The sequence below is a fragment of the Ylistrum balloti genome, unplaced genomic scaffold (genome assembly GCF_031769215.1).
Source record: "Ylistrum balloti isolate Yb309-2 unplaced genomic scaffold, AGI_CSIRO_Ybal_v1 Utg371360, whole genome shotgun sequence".
In the NCBI taxonomy this organism is placed as follows: Eukaryota; Metazoa; Mollusca; class Bivalvia; order Pectinida; family Pectinidae; genus Ylistrum; species Ylistrum balloti.
In genome coordinates this window covers 480,188-504,248 of record NW_026782721.1, presented here as the reverse complement: position 1 = coordinate 504,248, position 24,061 = coordinate 480,188, and the positions used below count along the sequence as shown (strand labels likewise).

Here is a 24,061-nt window from a genome sequence, read left to right as displayed (position 1 = left end):
TCAAGGTTATAAGCCTTAACTTTCTTGAAGATCATTAGAAAAATGAGAAGGCTGGTAAAATTAGAATTTATTTTTACATGCTCTTGTAATAAAATGAAGTCTGGTAGAAATCAGATGTCTGGTTTTTATTAAAGATGCTGTTGTAATCAAACGTTCAATATATGATTAACTTGACATTTGGTGAACTCCTTTGTTGAAAAGTACCATTTAACATAAAATAGGAATTTTTTCCCTTGTTTTTCCAAAATTTTGGTTGCTGTGGTATTTGGTAACTGTAGACAGGTTTCACTTCGAAAAGTCATTCAACAGATTTCATTATTTGACTTTGGTCAAATAGTATAAACTAGTTAAAACCTATAGTAGGATACATTAGGTGTTTCATAAACAGTGGCAACACAATCCTGGCCTCTGATTAAATTTCATTTATTTTATGTAAATGTGAGATGAAGGTTAAAAATATCATCACTATATATTTGTATATGAAATGGTATTGCATATAGGGTGTTATGTTAAAAATCAAGGTCATTGTTTGATTAAACATTTTTTCTGTATCTTTTATTCAAATTCTTTGATGTATATATTATAACACTTAAACTTATGTAATCTTATACATGTTTTGTTTTGTAGATATAACTTCCTTACCTGATAATGGGTGTCGCTTTGTAAAGGTCAGGGCAGTGATCCAAGGTCACACAGAAGTGAAGGCCTCCTATATAGTAGGCAATATACAGCTTGAATCCACAGTCACAATTGCTGCTTATGATCCACTTCAGGTCAGTCAAGAGGATGGAAAATTGTTTGTGTGATATTTTTTAGCCAGAAATATGAAAGGCTAGCTGAGCATTGTCGTAGAAGATCATAATTCATGTTGTACAAATATTGATCATAATCCAGTTTGATTTATTTGTGTATACAGGCTGTGGATCCAGAGAAGGAGGCTGTGGTTGCTGTGGGCTCTCAAAAAGAGGTGGTGTTCAGAGGTGGCCCCCAGCCCTGGGTCATAGACTCATCCAAGTACTTCCAAATATGTAAGTAACACACCACCCTGAGTCATAACTCAAAGCCCTATACATGCTACTCAGAGGTGGCCCCCAGCCCTGGGTCATAGACTTATCCAAGTACTTCCATTGTTATGCTGAGTTTCCCTCACCTATAGGAAGGAAAGTAGTGATATAGAAATAATCCTGATTTAAAATCCGTTTCTGAGCTGACAAATGTTATGTCTTCATTGGTGTTTTTATAATTTATCTTTCTACTTTATAGTGACACCTGAAAATCCAAGCATTGTCAAACAGCATCAACTGGGAACATTTGGCAACAATAGTAAGTATCGGACTGTCTGTGTCACTGTTTGTCGAGAGTAAGGGTATATTGTTTTATTGTTTTATCTAATGTGCATTTCTGTCTCTGATATGATTTCACAAAACTGACAACAATACTTAAGTTAGAGGATTGATTAGTGGGCTGGACTCTCGTCCTTGGTATTAATCAAAAATTTGTCAGGGCAATAAAAATAACATTTAAACTCGTAATTATTTATGAAAAAGGTTTGATTTCAAATATCTCTGTTTAAAAGTCACTTGATTATTTAACCAAATGTTGTCTGATGGTTGTCAAGGTTTTTAATGATGTGATGATGCATCTTTTTCAGGAGGTTTCCATAACTTCTTAGTGACCTGTAGAGATATTGGTAAACAGGTAAACACTCTAAACTATAATGGTATAATTTGTGGTGTTATCCAGTGTAATTAAGTATAATTTTCAGTATAATTTAGTGTAATTCATGACGTAACTGTAATTCAGTGTAAATCACAGAGTGTAATTCAGTATAATTCACAAGGTAATTAAGTGTAAATCAGAGTGCAGTTCAGTGTAATTCATGGTGTAACATATTTCAGTGTAATTCACAGTGTACTCCTATTGTAGTAGACCATGGCAGAGTTCCTTTGAGGGAGCCATTAGCCGGGATAACTTTGTAATAACATCTCAAATTCAAAGTTTTATATATACAGTGAGCTCTAATTTGATGTATTAAGTTTCAAAAGTGACAGGTGTTCACACAAATATTAAATTTATGTTTCACAGCTCATTTTTTATCTTAAATTTTTTTTTTATTTAGTTTTCAAATCTAAGAAAGAGGGTTAGGGATGCAGTTTTCTGATTTGTATATAGCATTTTACTCTTATTACTTACAGAAACTAACTCTCAGGGTTGGAAACGAGAAAACAGCCAAGAACCAGTACCCAGCTACAGAAGAAGTGTCTATCATGTAAGCTTTTGGTGAAGAAGACAATGCCTATAACAAAGAAACAGATGATTTGTGATGTTTTTTTGATATATGGGGGATAAACAGGTGGAGCTATGGAGAGCTGTGGAAATCAGTAGTTAAAAGGGATAATGGGGCACAATAATGTCCCCTCCTTGGCCCATCCCCATTATACTATATTTGGGAAGTAGAAGTAAAATATGCTAGTATATTGCCTGTAATGAGGTAATATTAAAGGTAGGTCTGTGTAAATCTTTCCCCACCAAGTCTTTTTGTATCATACCTGATGGTTTTCTCTGAAATTTAGTCGCCCCTCCCTCTCTCCCTCTCTTGATAAAACATGAGCTGGGAACGATGGTATTACTATTTCTCAAGATAATTTTTTATTTGATTGCAAAAGAGAAAAGACATTTGACAGTCAGTATTTATATTTTATATTATAATGTTATTTGAACCCATCAGATACAACTGTGCTGCTCCAGTAGAACTACATTTGACCCCCCTTGTAAAGATGCCAGACAAGAACCTGCCTCCGTGTCCTGTTATACGAGATCCCACACAGTCGGTAAGTTTTGGACCTCCCACCATGACCTATCATAAGAGATCCCACACAGGAAGTAAGTTGTTGAAATAAGCAATTTTATTACCGGGGGTATATATATTATTTAATGCACAAGTTTATTTGCAAAAACTCATAAAAAAAATGACCGATATGTCCATTGAATTTCGGAACTAAATTTCCATGTGGAGCAATTATTTTAACCTACGTCAGTAGACAAAATACAGTATAATGTCTGGTAAACAAAGACTGAACAATCTCTGGACAGAGGCAAGCCACTTTTGTGTTTCTTCCCCTGTGCCAAAATATAGCTTATATTTTAAGACACTGGTCATATCTTCTCATTGAATTTCACACCTTTTACTGATTTGTATTAAGATTTTATTTATTAGGGCCTCACAAGAAAGTGCTTAATCCCTATAGTAATCACGGTGTCCATCCGTCTATCTGTCAGCACTTTTGTGTTGGTGTAATAATTTGAATTTCCTTGGGCCAATCAAGCTGAACTTTATACAGTGTTGTCAGATAGCTGGGCCATTGCTGACCTGTCAGTGTTCAAGTACTAGTACTATGTTACTTCCAAGTATCTAAACTTAGAAGAATTGTTGCAGTACAATTTTGGTTCATGTAGATTTCATGGTCTTCATGTCACTGCGGGAAATTATCACTGAAATCTTGTTATTTATGAAACTTTATCATTAGTTCATTGTTCGTTTGCTATGTTGTAGGTACCTGTACATTGTAGCAGAGATTTGGACATTCTGGTGACTGTCACCGACTCGGCTGGCAATAAGTTTGACAATTTCTCCTCTCTTGAGTTTGAGTGGACACACACTGACCATTCCTTAGGTTCCTTAGCCTTGGAGACTGGTCTTATGACTGAGGTGACCACATCCAGTGAAGGAGTCACCACCATTAAAAGTAGGTCACTGCAGATGTAATAATTCAACACCATTAAAAGTAGGTCACTGCAGATGTAATAATTTAACACCAATTAAAGTAGGTCACTGCAGATGTAATAATTCAACACCGATAAAAGTAGGTCACTGCAGATGTAGTAATTCAACACCATTAAAATAGGTCACTGCAGATGTAATAATTCAACACCATTAAAAGTAGGTCACTGCAGATAATAATTCAACAATAAGCAGGAGTTTGTGGAATAAGTATTAAATAAGGAAACATACAAGAAGAAACATTTTACCAGGATATTACAGTTATAGTGAGAGAACTATGTGATATTACTGAAGGAATTTTTACAAAAATGAAAAAAATGTTTAGTAAATAAAAAGTAACCCATGTAAGAGTGTTTTTAATGTTTTGTTGTATTAGTCTTTGTCACTTTGTGATTATTTGTGGATGTAGAATTTTCTGTTTTGATGGTTATGTCGTAATGTTATGTTGAATATAATAGGTGTAACCTTTGTGAAATTTTGTGTATGATTGTGTAATTAATCTGTTACTTTCTGACAGACTTCCAGACCCTGAACCCAGCTGGCCGTCCTGGATATATCACTGTAACTGCCACTGTGAATCGCTACTTAGCCAAGTATCTCAGGGAGGCTGGATCAGGAATATATGTACGCTACTGGAAATAACCCTGGGTTTACCGTTGGGAATAATCACAAAACATGTTTGACCAGATAATTGTAAAACTAGAACCTTGTCTTCTGTGTATTATCTAAGAACCAAATGACAGATTGTTTATCTTCAACCAACATTAATCTTGGTACATAAAGACCAGTTGATAAGGAGCACAGTCACATTTAGCTGGCTTTTATTGGCACAAGTGGTTTTTTAATAGAGATTCCAGTTATGTCATTTCAGTTCAATACATTTTAAAACTATCTCAATAAATTCTACACCTTATATCTGTTCAGTATGTTGATCAAGAATTTACTCCTACACAAAGGAAAGTGAAACTCTTGGTTCAGTGATGAAAAATTCTGACATATTTTCATTACAGGCCAACATATCACCACCCCTTACTAAGTCGCTTCAGTTAAAGTTGGTGGAGGAAGCTGTTGTATCTCCAGACATGATATCAGTGTTCAATCACCCTTCTAACAAGGTCAGTATGTGCTTGTGGCAAGTCCACTACAATATATTGATGTGATTTTGTATTACAAACATGTCACGAATCAACTTGACTGAAAACCAACAAAATTACTTACTAATGAATGGCCCCTTAAAAGGATTCCAAGCAATTTTAGCCAAACCATGTGACCACCTCATGTATATTCTAGTTATCCTTTGCCATTTTTTACTAAGTTGCGTTAGTTCTCACATCCAAAAAGAGTTTCAAAACCAACACGAGGTATCTCCCTTGAACTCATTGATTGGGAACCAATACGCATTTGGAAGAATAAATTGATAATTTAATTTCAAACCTCTTTAAAAATCAAAATAACTGAATTGTTTGACCCACAAAATCTTACTTTCTGTATCAAGTTTAACTCCACATTTTTTGGGGAGTTCCCATTTTACCTGTCAACTATGTAATTCAATTTGTAATAGTACCAATCACTCATATAATTCATTATAGTGTTGTCCCAACCTCTCACAAAAAAACAATTTATCTGACGCCAGACTCTATCACACATTTAATTCTGGAACCGCCCTAAAGAAAACCTACAATTTGTTTTCAAAAACCAAATGTAAAATAACAAATGTTGTTGACTTTGATTGAATTTTGTGCAATTATGTGAAAACATAGTCGTCCTTACTATTATACTGTTGTTTATATTGATCAGGTGACAGTTCACGTACAGAAAGGTTCGGGGTACTTCTATATCCATCCAGCCCAGTCTGACATCGTGAAGATCGACTACAGCGATCAGAAACGCGAGATGCTGGTAAAGTGTTATTTATATATGCTGTCCATTGATAACAAAAATTGAACAGTGATACAATCTTTTCTCATCTTCATAAAAAATATCCTACAATCTTTCTATAAAAAAGAATGGAAGAAAAAAATAAAATAAAAAAAAAAAGAATAAAGAAATGGAAACAGTATCAACAGATTTAAACATGGCAATGTTGTGAATGTGACATCACTGTGATCTATAAATAATCTTTGTCACCTGTTACAGGTAAAGCCTATATCAGATGGCTCCTTGTCTGTGACCGTATTTGACCTCTGTATTGATATGCCAGACCCTCCTATGGCTACGGTGTTCGTGTCAGGTGTAGGAAGTATTCAGCTCTCTGCCATGGACAAGGTAAGACATCCTATCACAAACTACAGGTACTCTGTATATATCAGGTACTATATCTCCCATGAACTTTATTGAGGTAAGCTGCTTCTTTGACTAGGAATAAAATTCCTGTAATTGTACAGATGGTGAAGACATTTCTGCCTGGTCAGGTTTGATAGCACTAAGACTGCTGAGTATTAGAAATGGCTGCTTTAAACAAATCATAGTCCATATTTATTGTTTTAAGAACTGAAAAGAAACTTTATGACATTAAATTGAATTTTTAGGTGGAAGTTGGCAAGGACTTTCAGGCCAAGGTGAAGGTGTTGGATATGCATGGTAAACCACTACAGGCAAGCTTCTTCCCCTTAATGGGCCTCCGGCTGGTGCCTGCATCTACCATCATCACAGTCAAGTAAGTGTAAGGAAGGATGGGTCTCTGTAGGGGTTTTATACAATAATTACTCACTACAGGCGAGCTTCTTCCCTTTGATGGGGCTGGTGCCCGCATCCACCATCACGGTCAAGTAAGTATGAGTTAGGATGGGTATCTGTAGGGGTTTTATACAATAATTACTCACTACAGGCGAGCCCCTCCCCTTGATGGGCCTCCGGCTAGTGCCCGCATCCACCATCATCACAGTTAAGTAAGTATGAGTTAGGATGGGTCTCTGTAGGGGTTTTATACAATAATTACTCACTAAAGCCTAGCTTCTTCCCCTTGATTGGCCTCCGGCTAGTGCCTGCATCCACCATCATCACAGTTAAGTAAGTAGGAATGGGGACTTGTATGAGAATAATAAAAGAATTAACCAATGCAGGCAATTTTCGCCCCAATGGGCCTCAGACAAGTACCTGTGAATAAGGATGGGGCCATGTTCTGGTTTTATGTAATAGTTAACTACTACTACAGGCAAGTTTCTTTCCCCAACTCTGACTGATGCCTGCATTTACCATCATCTCGTTGAGGGGCGCGATGAAGGGATTTTTTAAAATGTCTGAGTTTCTTCTCCATTGTGATTCTGTCTCATTACATTACATAGACATTCAGAACTTGTGTTTCATCTGTCAGGCCTGATCTTGAGGCAGCAGAAGACAGATTCACTGCATTCTACACTGTACATGGAGCAATAGTGGGCCACACCTCCCTAGAGGCTCGGGCGACGCCCAGACCTGATGTTGCAGTGACCAGTGTTGCCAAAGCTGTTGAGGTAGGTATCCAGGAAAGTAATTATTCATTATGAATATTTATATGTAAAATAATTAACAAGAAACTTGTAGATAATAAAAATGAATGGCTGTGAGACCTCTAGACATCAAAGTGATGATCGTAGAATAAGGTTTGTAAGCCATAAACAAAAAGATAAAAATAACAGAAATTACCTACATATTTATGCTATAATATAATGTCTTTCACAGTGGACTGAATGTTTATCATTTTGAATTTCTGACATAATTAGATAATCATATGTATTATATTTCACTCTCAATTTGAATAAGTGTAACAAATGAATGTTATATTGCAGGTGTTTCCCCCACTCCAGCTAATACCTCAGAATATTACACTGATTATTGGAGCACTCTTCCAGGTAAGCAAACATATGAGGCCTCACACCTCAATGTATCGAATTGATAGGTTTGTGATTTCTGTTTCAGGTGCTCAGTAAAGGTGGCCCCACCCCTCAGTGTGTCAAATTGATAGGTTTGTGATTTCTGTTTCAGGTGCTCAGTAAAGGTGGCCCCACCCCTCAGTGTATCAAATTGATAGGTTTGTGATTTCTGTTTCAGGTGCTCAGTAAAGGTGGCCCCACTCCTCAGTGTACAGTGCTCTTCTCAATCGCCAATGATGACATCGCTTTAGTTTCAAGCAGTGGACTACTTGATGCTCAAGAACTGGGTTCAACAAGGGTCATAGGTCAAGCTGTAGGTCAAGACCCAGAAACGGGAGAGACAATCATATATTCACAGGTGAAAATTTATTCATTATAGACTTTTTGCTCAATAACATAAATAATAAATAAAGATTTTTATCTTCTGTACAAAAAGCTATTTAAATATCAAGAGACTGATGCCAAGTCTTTTGATTGGGTTGGACTTGCAAGGAGTGATAGTTGTGTTCTAAGAGATAATACTTTGTTTTTTGCCCCCAGGATGAAGCACAGGTACATGTTGTGCCTCTGACTGACATCAGAATCCACGCCCCACTGACACGTCTACAAACTGGCACACGGGTAAGTGGAGGTATTATTATCAACGTTTTGGCATTTCTCAATCTTTTCATTAATGGTAAGGAAATGACATTACTGTTCAGGTTTATTACATGTCCTCCAGGAATATGATATTTTGATTATTTAGAGGATGGTGTTCTTTTAGTTCTCATTTGTCTAACATAGTCATTTTCTAAAATATGTAAAAACCTGTTTTAATTTGGGTAAAATAGCCATTTTGTCATAAATGAAAGCAAAAACAAAATACCACCTGTATAATTGCTAACAGTTTCCTTCCCCTGTGTAATCCAGATGCCCATGTATGCTGTCGGAACAACAGAACATGAGACTCCGTTTACATTTGGTAGTGCCATCCCACCACTCACATTCTCATGGTCCGTCTCCAACAAAGATGTTGTCTTTCTCGAGAACGTCTTCCATTCGGTGAGTTATTGGTATATTATTGGATGAAACTGCAGGATTGTGTGTGCTATTATAGTCCAGATCAGTGTTGTAGTAAACAGCTCTCACTCTTGTGAGAGAATTTTCTATTATTCCATTAACTGTTCTCAGCCGCTAATGTCAACCTGAAATGCTTGTTATGAATCTTTGATTTGATTTTTACTCTGCAGAGTGGTGTCTTTCCTCCAGAACAGAGTGACTTTGCCAACCAGCTGGTTGCTAGGGAACCTGGAAGGGTGACAGTCAAGCTGGAGGTCAGCCCAGCAAGATTCCAGAAAATCCAAGTTAGCGGTCATATGCAGCTAACTGATGAACTACAGATTGAGGTAGGGTTTAGGGTTACTTAGGGTTTCAGAGGACTGATGTGTTACAGATGGAGGTAGGGTCAGTTAGGGGTACAGAGGACTGATGTGTTACATATTGAGGTAGGGTCAGTTAGGGGTACAGAGGACTGATGTGTTACATATTGAGGTAGGGTCAGTTAGGGGTACACAGGACTGATGTGTTACAGATTGAGGTAGGGTTAGTTAGGGGTACAGAGGACTTATGTGTTACAGATTGAGGTAGGGTCAGTTAGGGGTACAGAGGACTATTGTGTTACAGATTGAGGTAGGGTCAGTTAGGGGCACAGAGGACTGATGTGTTACATATTGAGGAAGGGTTAGTTAGGGGTACAGAGACTGATGTGTTACATATTGAGGAAGGGTTAGTTAGGGGTACACAGGACTGATGTGTTACATATTGAGGTAGGGGTACACAGGACTGATGTGTTACAGATTGAGGTAGGGTCAGTTAGGGGTACACAGGACTGATGTGTTACAGATTGAGGTAGGGTCAGTTAGGGGTACAGAGGACTATTGTGTTACAGATTGAGGTAGGGTCAGTTAGGGGTACAGAGGACTGATGTGTTACAGATTGAGGTAGGGTCAGTTAGGGGTACACAGGACTGATGTGTTACAGATTGAGGTAGGGTCAGTTAGGGGTACAGAGGACTGATGTGTTACAGATTGACGTAGGGTCAGTTTGGGGTACAGAGGACTGATGTGTTACAGATTGAGGTAGGGTCAGTTAGGGCTACACAGGACTGATGTGTTACAGATTGAGGTAGGGTCAGTTAGGTCAGTTAGGGGTACAGTTAGGACTGATGTGTTACAGATTGAGGTAGGGTCAGTTAGGGGTACAGAGGACTGATGTGTTACAGATTGAGGTAGGGTCAGTTAGGGGTACAGGGACTGATGTGTTACAGATTGAGGTAGGGTCAGTTCGGGGTACAGAGGACTTATGTGTTACAGATTGAGGTAGGGTCAGTTAGGGGTACAGAGGACTGATGTGTTACAGATTGAGGTAGGGTCAGTTAGGGGTACACAGGACTGATGTGTTACAGATTGAGGTAGGGTCAGTTAGGGGTACAGAGGACTATTGTGTTACAGATTGAGGTAGGGTCAGTTAGGGGTACAGAGGACTGATGTGTTACAGATTGAGGTAGGGTCAGTTAGGGGTACAGAGGACTGATGTGTTACAGATTGAGGTAGGGTCAGTTAGGGGTACAGAGGACTGATGTGTTACAGATTGAGGTAGGGTCAGTTAGGGGTACAGAGGACTGATGTGTTACAGATTGAGGTAGGGTCAGTTAGGGGTACAGAGGACTGATGTGTTACAGATTGAGGTAGGGTCAGTTAGGGGTACAGAGGACTGATGTGTGTGTTGTGTTACAGAGGTAGGGTCAGTTAGGGGTACAGGGGACTGATGTGTTACAGATTGAGGTAGGGTCAGTTAGGGGTACAGAGGACTGATGTGTTACAGATTGAGGTAGGGTCAGTTAGGGGTACAGAGGACTGATGTGTTACAGATTGAGGTAGGGTCAGTTAGGGGTACAGAGGACTGATGTGTTACAGATTGAGGTAGGGTCAGTTAGGGGTACACAGGACTGATGTGTTACAGATTGAGGTAGGGTCAGTTAGGGGTACAGAGGACTGATGTGTTACAGAGTGATGTGTTACAGATTGTGTTACAGATTGAGGTACACAGGGTGTGTTACAGTTAGGGGTACACAGGACTGATGTGTTACAGATTGAGGTAGGGTCAGTTAGGGGTACAGAGGACTGATGTGTTACAGATTGAGGTAGGGTCAGTTAGGGGTACAGAGGACTGATGTGTTACAGATTGAGGTAGGGTCAGTTAGGGGTACAGAGGACTGATGTGTTACAGATTGAGGTAGGGTCAGTTAGGGGTACAGAGGACTGATGTGTTACAGATTGAGGTAGGGTCAGTTAGGGGTACACAGGACTGATGTGTTACAGATTGAGGTAGGGTCAGTTAGGGGTACACAGGACTGATGTGTTACAGATTGAGGTAGGGTCAGTTAGGGGTACACAGGACTGATGTGTTACAGATTGAGGTAGGGTCAGTTAGGGGTACAGAGGACTGATGTGTTACAGATTGAGGTAGGGTCAGTTAGGGGTACACAGGACTGATGTGTTACATATTGAGGTAGGGTCAGTTAGGGGTACAGAGGACTGATGTGTTACAGATTGAGGTAGGGTCAGTTAGGGGTACACAGGACTGATGTGTTACAGATTGAGGTAGGGTCAGTTAGGGGTACAGAGGACTGATGTGTTACAGATTGAGGTAGGGTCAGTTAGGGGTACAGAGGACTGATGTGTTACAGATTGAGGTAGGGTCAGTTAGGGGTACAGAGGACTGATGTGTTACAGATTGAGGTAGGGTCAGTTAGGGGTACACAGGACTGATGTGTTACAGATTGAGGTAGGGTCAGTTAGGGGTACAGAGGACTGATGTGTTACAGATTGAGGTAGGGTCAGTTAGGGGTACACAGGACTGATGTGTTACAGATTGAGGTAGGGTCAGTTAGGGGTACAGAGGACTGATGTGTTACAGATTGAGGTAGGGTCAGTTAGGGGTACAGAGGACTGATGTGTTACAGATTGAGGTAGGGTCAGTTAGGGGTACAGAGGACTGATGTGTTACAGATTGAGGTAGGGTCAGTTAGGGGTACAGAGGACTGATGTGTTACAGATTGAGGTAGGGTCAGTTAGGGGTACAGAGGACTGATGTGTTACAGATTGAGGTAGGGTCAGTTAGGGGTACAGAGGACTGATGTGTTACAGATTGAGGTAGGGTCAGTTAGGGGTACAGAGGACTGATGTGTTACAGATTGAGGTAGGGTCAGTTAGGGGTACACAGAGTGTTACATATTGACTGATGTGTTACAGATTGAGGTAGGGTCAGTTAGGGGTACAGAGGACTGATGTGTTACAGATTGAGGTAGGGTCAGTTAGGGGTACAGAGGACTGATGTGTTACAGATTGAGGTAGGGTCAGTTAGGGGTACAGAGGACTGATGTGTTACAGATTGAGGTAGGGTCAGTTAGGGGTACAGAGGACTGATGTGTTACAGATTGAGGTAGGGTCAGTTAGGGGTACAGAGGACTGATGTGTTACAGATTGAGGTAGGGTCAGTTAGGGGTACAGAGGACTGATGTGTTACAGATTGAGGTAGGGTCAGTTAGGGGTACACAGGACTGATGTGTTACAGATTGAGGTAGGGTCAGTTAGGGGTACAGGACTGATGTGTTACAGATTGAGGTAGGGTCAGTTAGGGGTACAGAGGACTGATGTGTTACAGATTGAGGTAGGGTCAGTTAGGGGTACAGAGGACTGATGAGTTACAGATTGAGGTAGGGTCAGTTAGGGGTACAGAGGACTGATGTGTTACAGATTGAGGTAGGGTCAGTTAGGGGTACAGAGGACTGATGTGTTACAGATTGAGGTAGGGTCAGTTAGGGGTACAGAGGACTATTGTGTTACAGATTGAGGTAGGGTCAGTTAGGGGTACACAGGACTGATGTGTTACATATTGAGGTAGGGTTAGTTAGGGGTACAGAGGACTGATGTGTTACAGATTGAGGTAGGGTCAGTTAGGGGTACAGAGGACTGATGCGTTACAGATTGAGGTAGGGTCAGTTAGGGGTACACAGGACTGATGTGTTACAGATTGAGGTAGGGTCAGTTAGGGGTACACAGGACTGATGTGTTACAGATTGAGGTAGGGTCAGTTAGGGGTACAGAGGACTGATGTGTTACAGATTGAGGTAGGGTCAGTTAGGGGTACACAGGACTGATGCGTTACAGATTGAGGTAGGGTCAGTTAGGGGTACACAGGACTGATGTGTTACAGATTGAGGTAGGGTCAGTTAGGGGTACAGAGGACTATTGTGTTACAGATTGAGGTAGGGTCAGTTAGGGGTACAGAGACTGATGTGTTACAGATTGACGTAGGGTCAGTTTGGGGTACAGAGGACTGATGTGTTACAGATTGAGGTAGGGTCAGTTAGGGGTACACAGGACTATTGTGTTAGAGATTGAGGTAGGGTCAGTTAGGGGTACACAGGACTGATGTGTTACAGATTGAGGGAGGGTCAGTTAGGGGTACAGAGACTGATGTGTTACAGATTGAGGGAGGGTCAGTTAGGGGTACAGAGGACTGATGTGTTACAGATTGAGGTAGGGTCAGTTAGGGGTACAGAGACTGATGTGTTACAGATTGAGGTAGGGTTAGTTAGGGGTACACAGGACTGATGTGTTACAGATAAAAGTGGGGTCAGTAAAGAGAATGAAGTAGTGGTGAGCTACAGATTGAGGAAGGGTCTGTTAAGTGAAGGGAGAAATAGTGACCTACAGTTTTGACTTGGTAACTTTTTAAAAAAAAAATTTGTGAGATCATGATACATGAATCTAAAAAATACTGTTAACATCCTTGATTTAGTGCAATGAAATTTTATCACATGATCTCTTATTTTGCTGCAAAGAGTACAAATTAGTACAACAGTAATCAATTGGAGGAGCAGCAAACAGACACTAACACTGTCACAGTACTATAACTTACGTTTATTATTTCTGTCATAGTCTCGTAATGAAATGATATTTAGTCATGTTACATTTCATTGTGATTATTGGTGTTGATTTTCAGGTGTTCCAGAAGCTTGCTGTGATCAGTCCGTCTGTGTGTGATGGCAAACTTCTGATGACTCCTAACACCGAGGCAGTCATCAAAACAAACAGGTATTACAAATCTCCACATTCAAACACTTCAAGCAATCATAAATTGTTCGCTTTTTATATTAAAGTTATATGAAGTTCTTGATTGCAATATCAACAGATATTTATTGATTTGTTTTTTGGGTGTAAATGAAGACAGTAAACTGTGGTGGCAATAAGTCACCAATGTACTACAAGACTTGTACAGGTCGATGTTAACACAGTACTAACACTCAGAAATCTTCTATAATTCAATAGAGATGGGGCAGCCAAAGTGAGCTACACAGTACTGCCATCTAGTGGTGACCAGAGGGTCGTTGCCGTGGGAGATGGAGGCTTATTGATTTCTGGACCAAAGGCTGGAGAGGCTGCCCTCCACATCACATCTCAGGAGGAGTTTGGTACTAACCAGACATTAGTACTTCTAATAAAGGTCATTATCTCTCTCACTCATCCTTCTGATCAAGGTTATTGTCTCTTACCCTCATCCTTCTCATCAAGGTTATTGTCTCATACATTCATCCTTCTCATCAAGGTCATCTCTGTGACCTCTAGGTAAATCCTGTATATTTCTGTGACCTCTAGGTAAACCTGTATAATTCTGTGACTTCAATGTAATTCCTGTATATTTCTGTGACCTCTAGGTAAATCCTGTATATTTCTGTGACCTCTAGGTAAACCTGTATAATTCTGTGACTTCAATGTAATTCCTGTATATTTCTGTGACCTCTAGGTAAATCCTGTATATTTCTGTGACCTCTAGGTAAATCCTGTATATTTCTGTGAACTCTAGGTAAATCCTGTATATTTCTGTGACCTCTAGGTAAATTCTGTATATTTCTGTGAACTCTAGGTAAATCCTGTATATTTCTGTGAACTCTAGGTAAATCCTGTATATTTCTGTAACCTCTAGGTAAATCCTGTATATTTCTGTGACCTCTAGGTAAATCCTGTATATTTCTGTGACCTCTAGGTAAATCCTGTATATTTCTGTGACCTCTAGGTAAATCCTGTATATTTCTGTGACCTCTAGTTAATTCTTTATAGTTCTGTGACCTCTAGGTAAATCCTGTGTATTTCTGTGACCTGTAGGTAAATCCTGTATATTTCTGTGACCTCTAGGTAAATCCTGTGTATTTCTGTGACCTCTAGGTAAATCCTGTATATTTCTGTGACCTCTAGGTAAATCCTGTATATTTCTGTGACCTCTAGTTAATTATTTTATAGTTCTGTGACCTCTAGGTAAATCCTGTGTATTTCTGTGACCTGTAGGTAAATCCTGTATATTTCTGTGACCTCTAGGTAAATCCTGTATATTTCTGTGACCTGTAGGTAAATCCTGTATATTTCTGTGACCTCTAGGTAAATCCTGTATATTTTCAGTGACCTTTTTGGTAAAACCTATATATCTGTTTGTCCTTTAGGTAAAACCTGTTTCCTACATGATGATCAATTCTGACACTAAACTGAGGACTTCTGGAGGGTTGCTGAAAAAGATTCCAGTTGGAAGTACTCTTCATTTATCTATCAGTTACCATGACAACATTGGAGAAAAGTTTTATGCAACAAATGTGAAAATGCGTTACAGATTTAGCAGGTAAAATTTGTTACTTTGGTTAATTTATTTATATGTGTATAGGAGGAGGTGGCATAAGTTTTATTTACCGTAAAAACCCATGTAATGTCCACACTTTTTTTCACCGAAAATCAATCCAAAAAAGGGGGTGCGGACATTACAGAGATATAGAGGAAATGACACTTTTTTCCTTCCGACAATTCATATCATATCTCCTTGAATTGTGTTCTTAAAAGCCAAGCATACCTGATATTATCGTTCTATGGTTTTTCCTATGATGTTTCCTCAACCAAACATGATTATTTATGATTATTTATTATAGTTTCCATGGCTAATTCCTTCCAATTTCTCGTTACAAGTTCGTATTGTGTCGTCCTTCGTAATAGGAAGCCATTTTGTTTGACTTTGTCACATGAATAAAGTTAGAGTTATTCCCCTTTCCCCATTGAAAAAGCATACCCATGAGCATATACAAAATAACACAACATTTTCATTCTACATTTTATTTACAAAATAACAATAAATAACATGTACAAGAATATTACATAAAATAAATAATCAGACGTTTTATTGATTATGGATCGTTTATCAGAAAGTCTTAATACATAGCAGGCCGGTTTAATAGCGTTTCTCGAAAAACCCCAGAAGTCGTCGTCGTCACTGTGGAAGAACTCCTTGGCGTTGAAGTTGTCTTCCTCTGTCTGGTCGTTGTAATAAATGGCGTTCTCGTCGTCTGATGGTGTGTCAGTAGGGTCAGTGGCGCCGTGGGTCATGGGCGGGTCATGTTACTGTATAGTTATCGTGAATTGGCTAATCACACGCTGTCACTCACTCACACTCGAGGTGAGGAGACGACCCAAGCTGTTTATAACACTGCTGGGCTAACCCTTATCAAAACACCAATTATCGAAATGAGGACTTGTCATACTGGTAAGCTTACTGTATCATTATGGAGAATAACTGTTGTTATAAACAATTAAGTGAATTCTTGAATGGTACCTGTAAGTTATACACAATGCGACATGCTCTCGGCCATTACGACATTAGCGTACGTGAAATGAAATCGGCAGCTTCAATTTGCATTTTTTACCCGCGGACATTACATGGAAGGTGGATTTTTTCCCCAGATTTTTGTGTCAAAAAAGGGGTGCGGACATTACACAGATGCGGACATTACGTGGGTTTTTACGGCATTATGAAATTTATGAAACAATTTTTTTTTCTTTTGTCCAAACTTGTTTTTAGAATACTGCTGGATCTCCTTTAAATATTTTTAAATTGACTTATTTTGCACAAATGTTTGATAAAAAATGTACATTTAAATGTGAAAAGATTTTGATTATTTCAGTGTTTTGTTTAGCCAAAGTGCTGAAAGCAAAGTGGAATTCCATCAAATTCTTGTATAGTAGTGATTTGTACATTTACTAGGTATGATCTGGTACAAGCTGGTTATGGCGTAGAAAATAATACCCTTGTTGTCAAGGTCTCAGATGTTGGCCAAACTATACTCAAGGTAAGTGATTCCTTAGGGTTGTAAAGTCTATCTTGTCCAGTATCGCACTCAACCTATCAAGCTGAAAAGATTTTTCTTTAGCCTCGCAGAATTTTATGAATAGTATTTGCCAGAGGATGTGTTTTTCAAGTGAGACCTACCACAAATATCTGGATAATTACAAACCTCTCTGTTTGTTGCTCCATGATAAAAAGCCATTTCTGGGATAATACTTAGGCACATGTCAGTAGATTCCATTGGTTAAAGAAATATTTTGATCTTGTTTTCACTATTTGGGAAACTCTTCAATTTGTGGTATCGCATGATTTCCTGTTTCATTAACCAATGTCCAATGAATTTCTCTACAGGTTTGGGACAAACAGAATCCCTGGTTAGCAGATTATATCAATATACATGGAGACTACGCCATCATGCCTGTTAAGGTTGTCATGTCCTTAGGAGAAATTGTTTGTTTCCAGTCATCACTGGTATCGGAGAAAGGTAAGTGATTCACCAATATTTCCTTTTTTGACAGGATACTGTGCATTTACAACAAGAGATTTTATAGATTCTGGTATCATTTTATTGACCTTGATATCAACAACAGATAACAAGCAAAAAATTTTAAATGCACTAGCTATATAAAACACTGAAAAAATCTTGCGACAGAGGCAGGCATAGTTGTTAATTTTTCAGCAACATCAGTGATGGTGTCAACTTTTGTGCTAAACTAAAAGTTGTTCAATCATTACGAGTGCTATTATCACTAAACCTGTTCTTTAGTCATATAACCAAGAGTATCTCAGGACTTGGTTTCATTTCTCAATTTAGCCTAATTTTTAAGGTTAAGTGTGCTTGTTAATCATAAAACAGAATGCTGTTTGTGTTTAGAAGACAAATTTTCTCAAAACAAAGTTAAAGTTTTATGTTCAGCTTGGTGTTGAGCTTTATTTTTAGATCTCCTGGTGAAAAGATCCAGTAGAATACAGAATTTTGAATTTTACATTGTCATTTGTAAATGGTTATTACTGTTGTACTTAAAGATCCATATCATTTAGGGAAGGTTATTATCATAGTCATACCCAGGTAGTGTGATTTTATGTTCTATCTGGTCAGTCAGGCTAATCGTCATCACACCAGCATACTTATATATTGAATTCTATATGTAAAACACATAGGACAGAGACTATGCAGTAGTGTGTAAACACATGGGACAGAGACTATGCAGTAGTGTGTAAACACATGAGACAGAGACTATGCAGTAGTGTGTAAAACACATGAGACAGAGACTCTGCAGTAGTGTGTAAAACACATGAGACAGAGACGTTGCAGTAGTGTTTAAAACACATGAGATAGAGACGTTGCAGTAGTGTGTAAAACACATATGACAGAGACTATGCAGTAGTGTGTAAAACACATGGGACAGAGACTATACAGTAGTGTGTAAAACACATGAGATAGAGACTATGCAGTAGTGTGATTAAAGGACCCTTCACTGATCACACACAGCCCATTCATGTTAGAATCTTTATTAAACAGGACACAGAGGGGCTTGGTTTTCCAGCAATGGCAATATCCACGTTGACAAGGACTCGGGTATCGCTATTGCTACAGGAGTTGGACAATCTTTTGTAGACTATAACATTTCCAGCACAGTGTCTACATACATGGAGGTTAGTATTGATTGATTGGCATGGTACAGAACATTCAATAACATACTTATGTACTTGATGTTCTCGAACTATCTGACATGAAAAAAAAAATTAAATTTGCTTAATAATTGGGCAAGAGTATCTCCCATTCTAGATTCTGACATTTTATTGGATCATTTGTTATATATCTCAGCCACTTTCTAGGTTTTAAAAGTTAGCCCCTCAGCATCACTGATGAGTGCATGAAGGATGAAACAGCTGTATTCAGTTTTGTTCTTTGTTTGGCTGTAAATCTCATTCCTGAATTGTACTGAATGGTGCTATTCACTTTACCTGTCTTTTGTACAATCTTCTTTTCAAGGTGTAAGGCAATTCTATTATGTTAAATACAAACACACAATTTAAAGTTTTCTTTGTGTTGGTTTTTGGCTCCACATGACTTCTTATCAAGGTTAGGTTAGGTTAGGTTTCCTTACCTCAGCCAGGATCATTTAAGGATGTGCCAGGTTTGGTTTGTGGAGGGAAGTTAGGGTTCACAGAGAAAAAATACCGACCTGTAGCCATTACCTGGTGTGGGCCCATGTAGGCCTTGAACCCTTTACCTAGAAGTGGAGGGCTAGCTGTGATGGAGATATTTAGACTCCTTAACCACTTGACCACTGCAGTTTCACTTATTATCAGATAGTAATAATAACATTTTCAGTTGCTAGAACAAAGGTAAGTTTGAAAATAAGTGTTCGAGATAATATTCCTGAAAAATGTCCCCTAATCCTGATTTTTCATTGTTACTTTACAGGTGACAGTTTCGCCAATCAGTAAGTTGACACTGGACAACAGTGTGGACCACTTGACCAATGTCCAGTCTAGAGGGAAAGCTCCCTTCATTACTGTCGTCCTGGATGATGAAAATGAAGTTTTGGGTAGGTATTTTATAACTAACATTAACAACAGGAATCACAGGTTCGTCTTCATATTAGATTAGAACCAGATCTTGACCATCGTCTTCATATTTATTTAAAACTAGATCTTGACGAAATAGGAAAGTAATCAGTGAAAATATCAGTGAATATCTCACACAAGAGATATGTACTTGTATATACAAACAAAGAGGCAGTTTTTCTTCTATCTTTTTTACCTTTGTCAAAATTTTGAAAAGCTAGTGTTCTCCAAATAGTAATCCATGTACACTTGTTCTGACTGAAATGAACATAAAATGTAAGTCCTGCTAAATTGGAATATTGTAAAGAAATTATCTTGTTTGCAAATCTAGATAATAAATTTACTTCTTATTTAAAGGAGTGTTAAAATGTTTAAAATGTTGATAACTGGTCAAACACACTGCCAGTTGTGTCACAAAAGTCATCTTGACTAGTCTGCATGCTTTCTAGGTTAAGTTAATGAAATATGAAATGAAATAAACTTTTGACATGTGAGGTTAAAAAGGAAGTTGGATCGTACATTACAGGAGAAAACTGCACAGCTAGAATCCAGGAATACCATTTCCATCCTAAACATATTCCTTTCTGGTGTGAATTGGAACTCGCCGGCAAGACGCCTGATATCGGTGTAGAGGATCTTTTCACCACACACCCCGACTTTGATTTGAAGACAGGTTTGTAATGTTGTGACATTCGTGTGTTTATAAAGGAAATGATATACAAGAGGGTTAATGGAATGACATTTATGACAGTATGTATCAAAATGTGTCTGACTCTCTGACATGACTGGTAAAAATTTGGTGTTATGATATCAGGAAATGTTGGGTAAATAAGAAAGGAAATACGAGAATTCTTCTTTCGGGTCTGGTTAACATATAAAAAGTTTTAACACACTTTGTCATGACCATTGACAAATGTTGTACGCTGACCTAGTTTCTTCATTATTGTCTTTGAAATGTTATATCCCATTCAGTTGTATTTATTATTAACATCATGGTCAGTTATACTTAAAAAATAAAATGATTATGAACTGTTATTGATCTCATTTCATCAATTTTGAATTTTTATTTTTTAAGAATGCATATCTTTTTAATATCAAAAATACAGTACCACCATCAGTATGTGAATCAATTGGAAACCACTAGATGCTGACATTATAGTAGATTAAGATTCACAGAATTTATATTTCATTTTTCAAAATTTCAGGGAAGTTTGGATGTCAGATAAACCAAGTGTCAAGACCAATGATACAACAGCAGATTAGTACATTAAATGTAGACTTGACCTTGTCAGTAGGAGTCGCATCCCGTGAAGGTCAAAGGCAGGTCATGCCGCAACAGCTCATATTCAGCTTCCTACCTTCATTTTTTATCCACCAAAGTGAGGTTCATCTATCAACGATTAACCAACTCTCATCTGTCCGTGTCTCCACGACATCTCGTCTCATGGACTGTATAGAGGTATGTCTATGATTTTGTATCAACAATGCAAAGCTTTGGAATAAAAAAAAAACACCTGTAGAAGAAAACTAGCAGGTAAAAATAATCATTGACCCACTTATTGAGGTGGAAGGGAGATTGCAACTTTTGGTGTAAGAATATTAAGTGTAAATTCTTGAAGAACCTTATGATATCCTTACCATTCTGTTCTCTTTTTTGTATGTCTATGTGAGTGATCTGTCTATATGAGTTTGTCTAAGTGTGTGATATCCTTACCATTCTGTCCTCACTTTTGTATGTCTATGTGAGTGATCTGTCTATATGAGTTTGAGTGTGTGATGTCCTTACCATTCTGTCCTAACTTTTGTATGTCTATGTGAGTGATCTGTCTATATGAGTTTGTCTAAGTGTGTGATGTCCTTACCATTCTGTCCTCACTTTTGTATGTCTATGTGAGTGATCTGTCTATATGAGTTTGTCTAAGTGTGTGATGTCCTTACCATTCTGTCCTCACTTTTGTATGTCTATGTGAGTGATCTGTCTATATGAGTTTGAGTGTGTGATGTCCTTACCATTCTGTCCTCACTTTTGTATGTCTATGTGAGTGATCTGTCTATATGAGTTTGTCTAAGTGTGTGATTTCCTTACCATTCTGTCCTCACTTTTGTATGTCTGTGTGAGTGATCTGTCTATATGAGTTTGTCTAAGTGTGTGATGTCCTTACCATTCTGTTCTCTTTTTTGTATGTCTATGTGAGTGACCTGTCTATATGAGTTTGTCTAAGTGTGTGATGTCCTTACCATTCTGTCCTCACTTTTGTATGTCTATGTGAGTGATCTGTCTATATGAGTTTGTCTAAGTGTGTGATGTCCTTACCATTCTGTTCTCTTTTTTGTATGTCTATGTGAGTGATCTGTCTATATGAGTTTGTCTGAGTGTGTGATGTCCTTACCATTCTGTCCTCTTTTCTGTAGGTCTATGTGAGTGACCCATCCATCCTAGAGAGTTTGTCCCCAGAGAAGGATACACAGTCTGGAGCTGTGCTTCTGTATCCAATCAGATTGATTGAGTCAGCAGCTCTGTGGGAAAAAGACCAGATTGATGTACACATTGAGATGATATGCCAAAAGACAGGTCAAAGGGTCAAACTACCTGTATTTGTCAGTCTTATTGGTCAGAAGCCGGATTACATCAGTAAGTTGTTCAAGCTAGGTATTCACAGGCAGTTTAAGTGCACAAGAACAAGTCACAGTGGACCTAACTCAGTCTTTAAAAACTCAGTCCATAAGTATTTAATACAATTGCTTTAAGATTAAGTTGCAAGTATAAATTATATTTGAAAAATCAGATCAGTGTTTGTTCTTCTTATAAATCTGTAAAAGGGATTGTCAATTAACTCCAGTTAACTGGACAGAGGTTTAATTACATGTAGGGTTTATTTCTTGAAACCTGATTTTGTTTGTGTTACCATTGACTATAAGATTCAGGTAAAAGTTTAAGATAAGGATAGAGATATTCTATTGTTTCTTGAGAAAGATATGGTTAAACTCCATATCATTGATCCCGATTCAGATCAGAAATCGGAACTGTTCGTGATATTTCTATTGTTCTTTTGCAGGTACATACAGAGGGAGTGGCTGGCAGTCCTTGGTTCGTAACATCTTCTACAATTATCAGTCCTGGCTCTTCATCATCCTGGTCATCATCCTCACAGCTCTAGCAGTCATCATTGGTAAATTTCACTCCTTCATTATTGTACTACAGCAGATTTATCAGTAAATATGTCTAGCAGGACAGCACCACTGGTGCATGATTTGTATGAGATCTTTAGAAAATTAAATTGGAACGTCAAATATAATTGATCTCCTGATGACTGTGGTAGTCATCATCATGCTTGTATCTATTATTATTAACAGTGCTGTTCAAGTTTTGCATAGCTTTTAGTTGGCATTCATGGGTATATGAGTGACAGGTGAATGAGATATTCAATGAAGCTCATGTTTTATTTGTTTTTAATTGTCAGTTTATGAACTGGTAATGTACAATTGACTCGGGAAAGGATACACTGTAGCAATATCCTACGTATATCCATAAATACATTGGGACAAACACACAAACAATTATAATTTATTATTCATCTTCAAATGTTAGCACTGCTGATGTGTGCTTTATCTTTCAGTATGCTTATAAATAACAAAAAATAATAATTTTTTACATTACCGCTCTTCTACATATAATGTTCTGTGTTTAACAGGTTACCATGCTGTGTTTGGACCGAAGTACAGAGCTGCCAATGCAGGTGTATTCATGGGACCAGGAGGAGCTGCCACGCCCATCAGCTACTCACCTCAAGGTAAAATATGTAATAAATCATACAGCATTGTCAGCGTTATTTGATTTGGAACATTAACATCTGCATGTAGAAGTACTTATGTCAGGTCTTCTTTCATTTAATGCATTCCAGATTTTTTGATGGTATATACCTGAGTATATCAGCCTGTTTTATATCACTGTCATTACTATATTCCAGCTGTGATGTCTCCTCAGTACAATCCATATGGAACCACACCCAAAACTCCATACCTCTGGTCACCTGGATACAGTCCTGTTGATGGCACTACTCCCCGACAACGCAGGTCACCTTACCAACGCACACAGACACCTTGACTATGATCAGGAGCCATGTTTTTTTCTCATTGATCTATGTACGACATTCCAACTGGAATCTTAACCCAATATCTTACCTGGTTTATGTTCTTTACATATGTACTGTCACTTTATGTGTGTGTAAGTTAGTCCATCACTGTAATAATAAACCGACAAATGAAGGAGGAAACTATCTTCAGCAAAACTGAAATTGATGCTTTAAAATTAAAGTACAATGGAAATTTTTGATATTTAAAACAATTTCTTCTCATTTTTCTTTTTCTTCAAAAAAGTTTGATTTTAAAATGTTTTGGCAATCAGAAAAAATGTACAGTGAAAGAGATCAGTTTCTATACTATACTTTCTATACAGAGAATTCAGTTAAAGACATCAAATGTCTGCCAACATAAATAAATGTAATTCAGGGCACCTAAATCCATCTACTCCAAGACGTTGCCTGAAGAAATAGCTATGTATTTAACTTAGGTGTTGCTACACCAAATGAATAAGACAATTATATACATCGTTGTTTATTGAGGCCCCCACCATTTATGTCATTAAATTTACCCA

At 38.2% G+C, this 24,061-nt stretch overlaps 1 protein-coding gene across 1 annotated transcript in view; it reads left to right on the top strand.

Annotated features, from left to right (window-relative positions):
• LOC132562180 (nuclear pore membrane glycoprotein 210-like) overlaps positions 1 to 23,719 on the top strand; it is a 37,029-nt gene extending 13,310 nt beyond the window's left edge. The window contains exons 15-45 of the mRNA XM_060226912.1: positions 628 to 773; positions 917 to 1,028; positions 1,264 to 1,323; positions 1,652 to 1,698; positions 2,196 to 2,269; positions 2,729 to 2,831; positions 3,554 to 3,746; positions 4,299 to 4,405; positions 4,792 to 4,896; positions 5,579 to 5,680; positions 5,918 to 6,046; positions 6,310 to 6,437; positions 7,095 to 7,233; positions 7,549 to 7,611; positions 7,811 to 7,990; positions 8,173 to 8,253; positions 8,542 to 8,673; positions 8,862 to 9,017; positions 13,681 to 13,772; positions 14,007 to 14,181; positions 15,173 to 15,345; positions 16,753 to 16,837; positions 17,185 to 17,317; positions 18,356 to 18,489; positions 19,265 to 19,388; positions 19,934 to 20,080; positions 20,613 to 20,866; positions 21,820 to 22,039; positions 22,464 to 22,577; positions 23,100 to 23,198; positions 23,376 to 23,719. Coding sequence (XP_060082895.1) covers positions 628 to 773; positions 917 to 1,028; positions 1,264 to 1,323; positions 1,652 to 1,698; positions 2,196 to 2,269; positions 2,729 to 2,831; positions 3,554 to 3,746; positions 4,299 to 4,405; positions 4,792 to 4,896; positions 5,579 to 5,680; positions 5,918 to 6,046; positions 6,310 to 6,437; positions 7,095 to 7,233; positions 7,549 to 7,611; positions 7,811 to 7,990; positions 8,173 to 8,253; positions 8,542 to 8,673; positions 8,862 to 9,017; positions 13,681 to 13,772; positions 14,007 to 14,181; positions 15,173 to 15,345; positions 16,753 to 16,837; positions 17,185 to 17,317; positions 18,356 to 18,489; positions 19,265 to 19,388; positions 19,934 to 20,080; positions 20,613 to 20,866; positions 21,820 to 22,039; positions 22,464 to 22,577; positions 23,100 to 23,198; positions 23,376 to 23,512 — 3,944 coding nt within the window. The 3' untranslated portion in view covers positions 23,513 to 23,719. The remainder of the gene's footprint in view (positions 1 to 627; positions 774 to 916; positions 1,029 to 1,263; positions 1,324 to 1,651; positions 1,699 to 2,195; positions 2,270 to 2,728; positions 2,832 to 3,553; positions 3,747 to 4,298; positions 4,406 to 4,791; positions 4,897 to 5,578; positions 5,681 to 5,917; positions 6,047 to 6,309; positions 6,438 to 7,094; positions 7,234 to 7,548; positions 7,612 to 7,810; positions 7,991 to 8,172; positions 8,254 to 8,541; positions 8,674 to 8,861; positions 9,018 to 13,680; positions 13,773 to 14,006; positions 14,182 to 15,172; positions 15,346 to 16,752; positions 16,838 to 17,184; positions 17,318 to 18,355; positions 18,490 to 19,264; positions 19,389 to 19,933; positions 20,081 to 20,612; positions 20,867 to 21,819; positions 22,040 to 22,463; positions 22,578 to 23,099; positions 23,199 to 23,375) is intronic.
• Positions 23,720 to 24,061: the final 342 nt, after the last annotated feature.